Source organism: Peromyscus californicus, unplaced genomic scaffold, assembly GCF_007827085.1.
Source record: "Peromyscus californicus insignis strain IS unplaced genomic scaffold, ASM782708v3 Scaffold_9__1_contigs__length_137607984, whole genome shotgun sequence".
In the NCBI taxonomy this organism is placed as follows: Eukaryota; Metazoa; Chordata; class Mammalia; order Rodentia; family Cricetidae; genus Peromyscus; species Peromyscus californicus.
In genome coordinates this window covers 76,858,215-76,868,617 of record NW_026294617.1, presented here as the reverse complement: position 1 = coordinate 76,868,617, position 10,403 = coordinate 76,858,215, and the positions used below count along the sequence as shown (strand labels likewise).

The 10,403-nt window shown below is 43.0% G+C and overlaps 1 protein-coding gene across 2 annotated transcripts; it reads left to right on the top strand.

Annotated features, from left to right (window-relative positions):
* The first annotated feature begins 233 nt into the window (after window positions 1–233).
* Window positions 234–9,905, top strand: LOC128106387 (2-Hydroxyacid oxidase 2-like). 2 transcript variants are annotated; one of them, XM_052731877.1, is made up of 7 exons: window positions 234–370; window positions 1,377–1,528; window positions 2,481–2,764; window positions 4,140–4,349; window positions 7,861–8,019; window positions 8,323–8,392; window positions 9,688–9,905. In XM_052731877.1, the coding sequence occupies exons 1-7, from the start codon at window positions 240–242 to the stop codon at window positions 9,741–9,743; spliced, it is 1,062 nt and encodes a 353-aa protein (XP_052587837.1). In that variant the 5' UTR covers window positions 234–239; the 3' UTR covers window positions 9,744–9,905. The 2 variants fall into 2 exon arrangements, with proteins under 2 accessions (XP_052587837.1, XP_052587838.1); XM_052731878.1 differs by lacking the exon at window positions 4,140–4,349.
* The last annotated feature ends 498 nt before the right edge of the window (window positions 9,906–10,403 follow it).

Here is a 10,403-nt window from a genome sequence, read left to right as displayed (position 1 = left end):
ACAGAGGAAGCAGCCATGGTAGAGATTCAGAAGACCAAATAATCAGGTGTTGGGAGTGGTCATGAGAGGATGGAGGTCTTCTGGTTTGGGGTCAGCAGCAAAATCATTCAGTTAAAGAAAACCAAAATATAGATGCTGTATCTAAACAGCTTCACACTCTGGTTCCCCTTTAGCCTCCCTTTTATGTCCACAGTGTTCTCATTGGGTTGGTTTGGGTTTTGTTTTTTGAAGGTCCAGAAATGTCTTTGGTGTGTGTGGCAGACTTTGAGGCACGTGCACAAGAGTTGCTATCTAAGTCATCGTGGGACTTTATTGAAGGAGAAGCTGATGAGGGCATCACATACAAGGAAAACATTGCAGCATTTAAAAGGTCTTCTCTTTATCCTTTGCATTGTTACTCTAATGTGCATTGCTTGAGAACTCCTTAGACGGTGACAGTTCTGGTGTCTGTCTTTAGCAAACACAACATATACAGGAAAATGGCTGGCTTCTGTGCTGGTTTATCATGGCGTGGGGGACGAGGTTTAGGGAGCTGGGGAGAAGTTTTGTAGAGAGAATCTTCTTAGATCTAGGGGAAGTGAGTTACCAGTTCTCTGTATGCCAGCAACTTTGTAAACAAGTGAAGATGGAACAGGACCAGCCGGGGTGTCTGACAGAGAATCCTGCATGTAGATCTGGAGCTCTTGGGTTCCTAAAACCTCGGCCTTGGAGGAGAAAAATGTGATGGAGGGGAAGGGACTCAAGTTTGGAGAAAATAAGATCCAAGGGTGTTTAGGGTGAGAGTTGGACTTGAACACTAAGGGCTGGAGCATACGTCGACCAACCATAGCTATAGCCAAGCTTCTATCTGTCATCGAATAATGTTTTTGATGTCATTTGTGGACTCCCCTACCTTCCCTACAGCAGTGTATAAGTCAAATGAATCAATCTTCTGAGGTGGTCGGGGCAGGGGGAGTCGGGAGACAAGATTGTTTTCTTAGGATTTGGATTCTTTTAATTGCCTTGTCTTTCTTTCTGGGGACACCTAAAATTCCTTTCTTCCTTTTCTTTCCCTGTCTAGTCACTGCTGATAAAGACTAAATTAAGCATCTAACACTGAGTGGCAAGCCAAGGGAGCAGTTCTCTGACAGAGCAACACAGAGGCTGTGGGGGACTCTGGTTCACCAACAGCTCAGGGGTTGCTGGGTTCATGTGGGGAAATGGTTTCCTGGTGATTAGCCTCCCCCTGAGCCTACACTGCTTACTCAAGATCAACCAACTAATCCCACCAAGGGCTTAGAGATCTAAGTCTGCTCAGACCCTCATTAGGAACCAGGGACCCAGCTGCAGAAAGCATCATCATGCTAGAGAATAATCCACCTTATTGTCTAGTGCAGAATCCGCCTCCGCCCCAGATACCTGAGAGATGTGTCAGAGGTGGACACCAGAACTACAATCCAAGGGCAGGAGATCTCGGCCCCCATTTGCATCACACCCACGGCTTTTCACTCTATGGCCTGGCCAGATGGAGAGAGGAGCACAGCCAGAGGTATGAATCATCCCTTTCCAGAAGGCCAGAAGAGAGCGAGAGGCCTCACCCTGAGAAGGGACAGCTGGAGCATCAAGACTTCTTACATAAAGCCCTTAGGGGGCATCAATCTTGTTGGAATTAAGTATGGTGGCAAAATGGGCCAGAGGTGGTGAATACCTTTAATTCCAGCACTTGGGGGACAGATGCAGGAGGACCTCTGTGAGTTCAAGTACAGCCTGGTCTGCAGAGCTAGTTCCAGAATGGCCAAAGATACACAAAGAAACCCTGTCTTGAAAAAAAATAATGATAACAAAGGGATCGTTTATGCCATTGTTTGCTTAGCCTTGAATTTAGACTGTGAAAATTCATGCATGGGCATTAATTTTTGATTGGGCCAAATTCTCTGGCCACTAATGTAGCTCCATAGTGAGATTAACCTGCTGGGGAGACACTGACATGATGAAGGCAGGAAATGAGAAATAATAATTTTATAGCCAGGACACACAGTTCTACCTTTTCCATTTGATAAATAGAGGAACAAATAAAGCCACATAGGGAAGGAGGAGTGGGACTCAGTCTTCTTATTTTCAGTTATGTTCATCTTCCACTACAAAGCTCATGCTTTTGCAGTGGAACATCTCCTGTCTCTAAATCCCCTCTCTTCCACCCAGGAACTCATAGGACATTTACTTTCCTGCCTGAAGGGTATAATACACCCAATGGCATCTCTGGGGATTCAGTAACATCTCTTGTTAGAAAATCTTCATCATCAAAACCAAGGTTTACAGAGCAGCTTACACAGAAGAGAACACAAACACTAGGCCTCTCTATTGAACCAAACAATCTCTTATCCTGCCCTGTGAGGAAGTAGAATGAACTTGGGCTTTCTCTACACTCACTGGGCTACCTGGTCAGAGGCTACTTCAAAAAACTCTGCCTTCCAAACTGGTTCCCACCCTCTGTTTTGCAGCTGCTCAGGAAGCCGATGTCTGCTATATCACCAGCACTTATGCCAGCTGTACCCTGGAAGACATTGTTGCTGCTGCCCCCAGAGGCTTCAGATGGTTCCAACTCTATGTGCAGTCAGATTGGGAGCTCAACAGGCAGCTGATTCGGAGAGTAGAAGCCTTGGGTTTCAAAGCTTTGGTGATCACTGTAGATGTACCGATACTTGGCAAAAGGCGATGGAATATAAGAAACCAACTGAATTTAGAGGCAAAAGTAAAACTCACGGACCTCCGATCACCTAAAGAGGTGAGAAAGATACCAGACTCAAAGGGCATTACTTATAAGAAGAGTTTGGAATGAGGAGAGACCATTATTGTGTCTCCCTCTTTCCTTCTCCTCCCCTCCTTCCTTCATCACCCATCTCTCCTGTCCTTCCTCCCTCTCTCATGCCTTCTTTTCCCCTACCTGCCTTGTTGTGGCAGATACTAGAGGGGTAGCAGTTAAAGTGGCTGACCAGGTTTCAGCTGCCCAGAGCTTCCAGGCAGAACTTAAGACCAAATGCTCCCATCTCTGAAGCTGCTCTGCCTGTCATCAGAGATGCTCAACCAAGGGTGATGTTGGGAGACAGGAGAGCCTTAGAGAGGAGCTGTGCAGGAACTGGAGAGCAAACTATTCATCTAATATTTTCCATTTCATGATGGACTCAGGAAGTGATTATTTTGCATGGAATATATAGACAAACTGACTCTCAGAAGAGGACACTCACAGCACAGGTGTATAGCTAGCTAGTCCAGCCAGCTGGGGCCCAATCTGCTGCCTTGAAACTTAAAACTCCTCCAGAAGCATCAAGGCTCCACAGCACATCTTTTGGAAACCATTCAATTAAGGGACTACAAAGGACACTTCCGTTGTTAAATTCTAACCGTGGAAAGAGATGTCATGCCCCTGAGAGTGAAAATCATGGCTATAGTGACATTGGTCTTTTCAGCCTGTGGGCAGCTATGATTTTTCTGGGTGTACTTGAACCAGGAGACACATCAAAATTTAAGGAAATCTGCTGCATACTATGAGGCAGGGCTAGTTTAAGGTTCTTATTGCTTTGGTTTTATTAGTCCATGCATAGCTCAAAAATAAAATGTCTAAGTAGCCGGGCGGTGATGGCCCATGCCTTTAATCCCCAGCACTTGGGGGGCAGAGTCAGCAGATCTCTGTGAGTGTGAGGCCAGCCTGGTTTACAGAGCAAGTTCCAGGACAGCCAGAGTTGTTATATGAGAAACCCTGTCTCGAAAAACCAACAACAACAAAAAAAGAAAAAGAAAAGAGAGAAAGATAAAGAAAAAAGAAAGAAAACGTCAAACTGACCCGTAACTATTTTCTTCTTCATTTCACATACTGAACTCTGCACCCATTTAAAGCATAGATTTGTCTGATCTGTCATTATGTCTCCAAATCCTAGAGTAATTATCAAGCAAAGACATTGATTAATGGTCAAGGAATAAGTCATTGAAGTAGAAATTCTTTATAAAGCTTTTGTGAGAGGAAGGAGTTAGAATCAGTGTTGGGTAGTGTTGTTCGGGTTTCATAGCTTATAAATATGAGTGCTCCAGGTTTGTCTCATCTTTTGAGTGAATCAAGTGATGTGAGCATTTGGGACTAACACTGACCTTCTCATTCCCTACAGAGAAATTCCACACTATCTTCTCCCACGTCTTCTCCAAGTGCATCTTTCTGCTGGAATGATCTCTCCTTGTTTCAGAGTATGACTCAATTGCCCATTATCCTCAAAGGGATTTTGACAAAAGAGGATGCAGAATTAGCAGTGAAACACAATGTCCAAGGCATTCTTGTTTCCAACCACGGTGGGAGGCAGCTTGATGAGGTTCCTGCTTCAGTAAGTAGGATGACTACAGGGGAGTATGTCTGAAAGCTCTATACATGTCTACACCAAAACCCCCTCCTAAATCTGGTACACATTGTCCTCTCACTTATCATGGGTATTACCTATTGATTTTAAGGATGGTTAATTACTAAAAATACATTATACACATGACTATTTTTGTGAACTGTATGTGTAACATATCTAAACCTTGTGAGACTGCTGAGAAACAGATACATCCTTGTTGTACAGTTAGGATACTGGAGTCTAGAGACATCGACTAATGTGTACAAGTTCACAATAGATACTGAGGTAGACTAAGGGAGATGTTCAAAGGCATTGAGGACCCTGCTTCAGCCAGCTGAAGTGATCAGATTAAAGCTGATGTGTCTTCATGGATTTTTAGAAACCTTAAGATTTCCTATCTGACACAATGCAGGGAGGAGCAGCGCCTCAAGTGGACGCACAAGTGGTTTTCATACTGGATCTGAAATGGCCTGATTCACTAGTGCATAGAACACTGATGAATCATTTATTAAGAGCTACACTAGCTTACACTAGCTCACACTAGCTCACAAATGTGTGTCCATTCTGCAAGCTGTGTGTGAGAAAGAAAATGAGCAAAGGGAAGTAGGGAAAATCTTTAAATGGGAATTGGTTGTTAATTTGTCTTTGTAGATATGTTTATGCTATCTTTTCCCCAAAAGCTATTCTCATTTTAACAAACAGAAGGGGAGCTTTTTCCTCCTTAGTTCCTTTTGCCTCATAAAATATCCCTGAACAAAAGGAAATAATTAAAAAACACCCCTAATTTTATCACAATCATTGGTGTTGTTTTGGTACTTATTGTTACAAATAAATCTTTTTTGGTTTAAAAATTTACACGTATTAATATGTTTCACAATTTCCTTCTTTTCAGTTACCCAATGTATTAGAATACTTTCATTATTTATAAGTCTCTCTTCTTTTTAATGATGCGTCATGAATGGGCAATTTATATAATCAACCCCTTATTGTTGAACATCTGCATTGATTCCAGGATTTCTCTACTTGGTTTCTTCTTTGTTTGGTTTGTTGTTTTAGACAAGGTCACACCATATAGCCCATACTAGCTTTGGATCCTCGGTCTTCCCATCTCTGATCCCTGAGAGTGGCAATTACAGGTGTGTGCCACTATATCTGACTTATTTTTTTTAACTATTTTAAACAATGTATCAGTGACCATCTGTAAAACTAAAACATGTATCTTTGATTAATTCTTTAAAAGACGTATTCAAAGAAGCAGAAATTCCAAAGCTGCTCCAGCTGTGTTCTGAGGCTTGTGGAGCTGAGTGATTTCAGGCGCCCGCCACTCCTTCTCTACCAGGCCCTCGCTGGTGAGAACATTGGAAGGACAGGCCTGTGTGGAGAAAAGGCTCACTGGCCTGAGTCTCTCAGTGAAAGCTGGATTGAGAGGGATAGTCGTGGGTGCCTCTTAACACAGAAGAGAACATGGGATTGGAAAGGGGCCCTGGCTTTTCAGGGATCTGGCTTACAAATCTCACACACTGTCTGAGTTAATAGGGCTTCATTGTTAATAATAGCTTTTGTATCTGCTTTTTTCCATTTCTTCTTATATATTTACTTTCAATGAGCAAAAAGTTTGATACAACAAAAAAACAAAACCTCAGTGGAGATTGTCTTGAGAAAACACTCCTCTCTCTGAGCAGTGACTCAAACCAGAGTGTTGAACCAACAAGGAAACCAGGTTAAGGACAAGAATGCAGCTTTGGACTTTAACCTTACCAACAATTCTGTCTCATCGTTAAGCCTGAACAAGGCCCCTCACAATTGCATCTGCAAAAGAAAATCCTTAAAAGGGATGAGTAAGCCTGTTCTGTGAGTTTCCATAGAAAACAGTCTTTGTGCTTCCTCTTGGAATCAAGACACTGCATTTTCAGAGAAGTTCAGTATATGTCCTATTCTGACTCATTAAAAATGAGCCATTCTGCACTGTAGGCTGAATTCAATTTCTACTTTTATTATTTCATGTGTTTGCTTTTTAATTTAGTTTTTACATTTATATATTTAATTATTTATTTGGTGTTTTTGTGTGTGTATGTGTGCTCACCTGTGTGTATGTGTGTGTGTGTGTGTGTGTGTGTGTGTGTGTGTGTGTGTGTGCATGCTCACCTGTGTCTGTATGTGTATGTGTGCATGTTCAACTGTGTCTAAGTGTATGGATGGGTGCAGTAAATGCCTTCACCTGATGAAAAATCTCACAGGCCCTATTTTTGGTTCTTCTGAGAGTTTTATGTAGCCCAGGCTGACCCTGAACTCCTGGATCTCCTCACCTCTGCTGGGTTTATAGGCACTACCACTCTTGGCTTCTGCATTCTATTTCTAAATAATTATCAACTGCAGTACTGAGTATGACTAGAGGAGTTTTTATAAATACACTTATTTCCTTTTTCACAGCACCATAAACATATTCCAAATAACACTGGGACATGAGTTTTTACCAGTTATTATATAAATCCGAAATACATCCAGTACTCCATACATACATCAAAGGGCAAAGTTATTTCCTCCCTGTTTTTAAAAATTATTACTCTGCTCAGACTCAGGCAGCTTTCTGATCGGTTCCTTCCACAGTGTCAGGACCTGGGGCCTCTGTTTCAATGCCTCTCCTTGGGTTCCTTCAGAGGAACACAGATAGTAACCAAAGGAGCCCAGAACCCCCTCTTCAAGGACCCTCATCCCAAACCTCAGGAGGGGCCTGCTGTCCTCCTCCTTGTAGACTTGGAGGAGCCAGGCACCTGCTGGTGCTGGATGGGGATGGGGGTGGGTAAGACAACTTAGCGTCTATGTCTGGAACTGAGAGAAATCAGGACAAAGTGACCTCGTTTTCCTTTGTCTTCCAGAGGTGTACCTTTGTCCTTTGCATTGTTGCTGCTACACTCCTATTTTCACATCTCAGATGAGGACACTGGGGACGAGTTACCCATTCATGAAGACTTAAGAAATGATGCTGCCGTTCCCCAAAACAGGCTGATGTTTAGACACTCAGGCCACGACTGGTCATATTTATTCTTGTAGAAAAGACTTAGTCCGCGAGCAGTGGGAACATCTCTCACTATGACATCTCAGAAACAGAGGTGATAGAAGGAAAATGAAGGACAGCAGGTTCTGTAGTGCCCAAGTGAACACTGTGAGTGGGAAGATGTCCCCTGAATATGAAAGCAGGAGCCAAGCATATCCAACATGGAGGGGATCTTCTAAAAAGGCAGAGGCTAGACTAGAGGTGAAAGGGAAAATAGCAGGAGGGACAGTGAGTGAGAGTCTTATCTGGTCCTCAGGAGTCTCCAGGCCTCAGGGGGAGGATGCTGAGTTCCCACAACTGCAAGCACTACTGGAGAAAATCGTGGCGGGCTTAGCCTTTGCTTGCATTTCCCGGCCCTGTTCTACTTTGAGAGGACATTCATCTCCTGAGCCCATGAGAAGCAAAACAGAAATACCTGAATCTAGGTGTGCATTTCTCTTTCAGATTGATGCTCTGACAGAAGTGGTGGCCGCTGTCAAAGGGAAAGTTGAAGTCTACATGGATGGTGGGGTTCGAACTGGCAATGATGTGCTGAAGGCACTGGCCCTTGGGGCTAAGTGTGTTTTCATTGGGAGACCAATCCTCTGGGGCCTTGCCTACAAGGTAGGATTGCTAGCATGAGAGTCTGGAGTTGGCATTTATTCCAACGGTTTTCTGTAATCCAACTTGCAATGAAGACATTTCCTAAAGTTCTTGCAAAACAGTTTCAGGTCACCTCACCTTCAGGCCTCTGCTGTGTTCCTCAGCCCTCACCCTTACCTTCACCCTTTGTTTTTAGTCTCTACATAATTCTTATTTCATCGATTCTATTCTCCAAGCAACTGTTATGACTGTGCACACAGCTTGTACCCAGCAGATGGTCAGAATGTCCTCTCAAAGCTCTGTCTCCCCTCTCCTACTTTTCAGGGTGAACATGGTGTTAAGGAAGTTTTAAATATTTTAAAAACAGAGCTCCACAGGTCTATGACCCTTTCAGGTACGTATTCTGTTCTTTCCCCCTCACCCCCCATTCAGAGCTTCAGGTGGCTAGTCTACAGACAGAAGCTGAAATCCTTCACTCTGGTTAACGCTGCCTTGTCTTGGTAGTTGTCCTGAAGACAGAACAGGGTAGAAATGTTCCACAAAGAGATTGAGGAGTGCTCTCCGACAGTGGAAACCCTGTACTGTTCTCAGACTCACTGTCAGTGCGAAGTTAGTTCACTCTGGGGCTGCCTAAGGCTCCCACCCCTGGAGTGAAATTCAACCATTTCCTACTTTCTTTCAGGAAAAGAATCTCTTGGTGGGTACACTTTTGTGATGCATGTGTGTGGAGGTGAAGGTGGCTACATCAAGTTCAATACCACACAGCCTCTTAATGAGTTCTCTCAGCCCTTTCATCACCAGGCCTTCTCCCTGTCCTTTCTCACGACTCCCCAGGCCACCATGCTAGCTCTGCTTTCTTTCTTTTTTTCAGTCTCCATGTGGAAGCTCAGCTCTCATCTTCATGTTACATCCTAATTAAGATCTTCTGATAATGAACAATCTTTCCTCGACAGAAACTTCCCTAGAAGGCTTTTGGTATATGGGTACTCACCCCATCTGCTACAGTATCCCTGAGTCTATTCTTTCTCACAGACTAGCATATACTGCCTAAGTACACCCACCTTAGCAGAACTGAGCAAAGGCCAAAGACTTCTAGTGTATGCTGTTAGGTTTTTCGTGCTAAAATTGTGTGTGTGTGTGTGTGTGTGTGTGTGTGTGTGTGTCTGTGTGTGTCTGTGTGTGTCTGTGTGTGTCTGTGTGTGTGTGTGTGTTCTTACATTTTAATGTGGCTGTGTGTAAACTATGCGCAAGTATGAGATTATTGATTCCCACTGCAACCAGAATTACAATACCCATTCAATATGAATAATACTTTATCAAGGTTAGCACAAAGATTAAAAGCTTGCTCCTGTGGCATCATCCCATGCCTATGGAGAAAGAAATAAGCTCTGTGATAGAGAGAGGAAGATGTACACACACACACACACACACACACACACACACACACACACACACACACACACGTACACAGGGTGGGTGATGGGAATGACAGAGACAGAGACAGACAGAGACAGACAGGATGTATGCAGGAGCAGGCATGGAGGTGAAAGGACAATTCTTGAGCGTTGCTTCTTTCCATCCATTTTATGGGACTCAAACCCAGGTCATCAGATATGGATCCAGGGACCTCTCCCTGCTAAGCCTTCTCACCTGCCTAGAAGCAAGCTCATAATTATGTGGTTCTTCCAGGCTGCCGATCAGTTGCTGAGATCAGTCCAGACCTGATTCAGTTCCCCAGATTATAAAGATCTACTGAGACTGCCTGCAAGGGGAAGACCAGTCTTCAACATGGTGTGCAATGCTATTGTTCTTGTACCCCATCCTATCAAGTAGTTTGAGTCCTGCACCCTCAAAAAGAGAGAGGGATGGCTAAAAGATAACTAACAGCTCCCACTATGGTACTTTTTTTGAAGGAATAACATCTAATGTTCTACAGAATAATTATAGTTGATACAATTAATTGACTATGTTGAATAACTATGTTCCAGCAAGAAAGGAAATAGTTACATCTCATGTGACATACCAGTTAGCTTCATCTGATTATTATGTACATTATACATTATTGAAATGCTTTACTATACCATAAATGTGTGCAATTACTATGTATCAATTGAAATAACAATATATGTTCAAAAAGAAATGGGACAGGGTTACTCTGATGTAGTTTTACTCATTCTATCCTGCAAGACATTTTAGGAATGTTTAAACTTTAATCCATACAGTCAAAGTCTGAAACATAAAACAGCAGAGATCAGATGAATGTTTGAATTATTCAAGTTTCTGTCACAGGATATTACAGAAATTTTACGATTTATTTCCTAATGTCCTCCAATAGTAGATAGTAACTGGCCTCCAAAAAAAATAGCAAAAGGAAATTTTTGAAACTTATTTTCAAGTATCTATGA

Excerpts from the sequence above, each read along its gene's own strand:
- LOC128106387 (XM_052731877.1), top strand. The coding sequence starts at position 240 with ATGTCTTTGGTGTGTGTGGCAGACTTTGAGGCACGTGCACAAGAGTTG. Across the intron at positions 8,020-8,322 it reads TCTGGGGCCTTGCCTACAAG|GGTGAACATGGTGTTAAGGA; the intron begins GTAGGATTGCTA and ends CCTACTTTTCAG. Across the intron at positions 8,393-9,687 it reads CAGGTCTATGACCCTTTCAG|GCTGCCGATCAGTTGCTGAG; the intron begins GTACGTATTCTG and ends TGGTTCTTCCAG.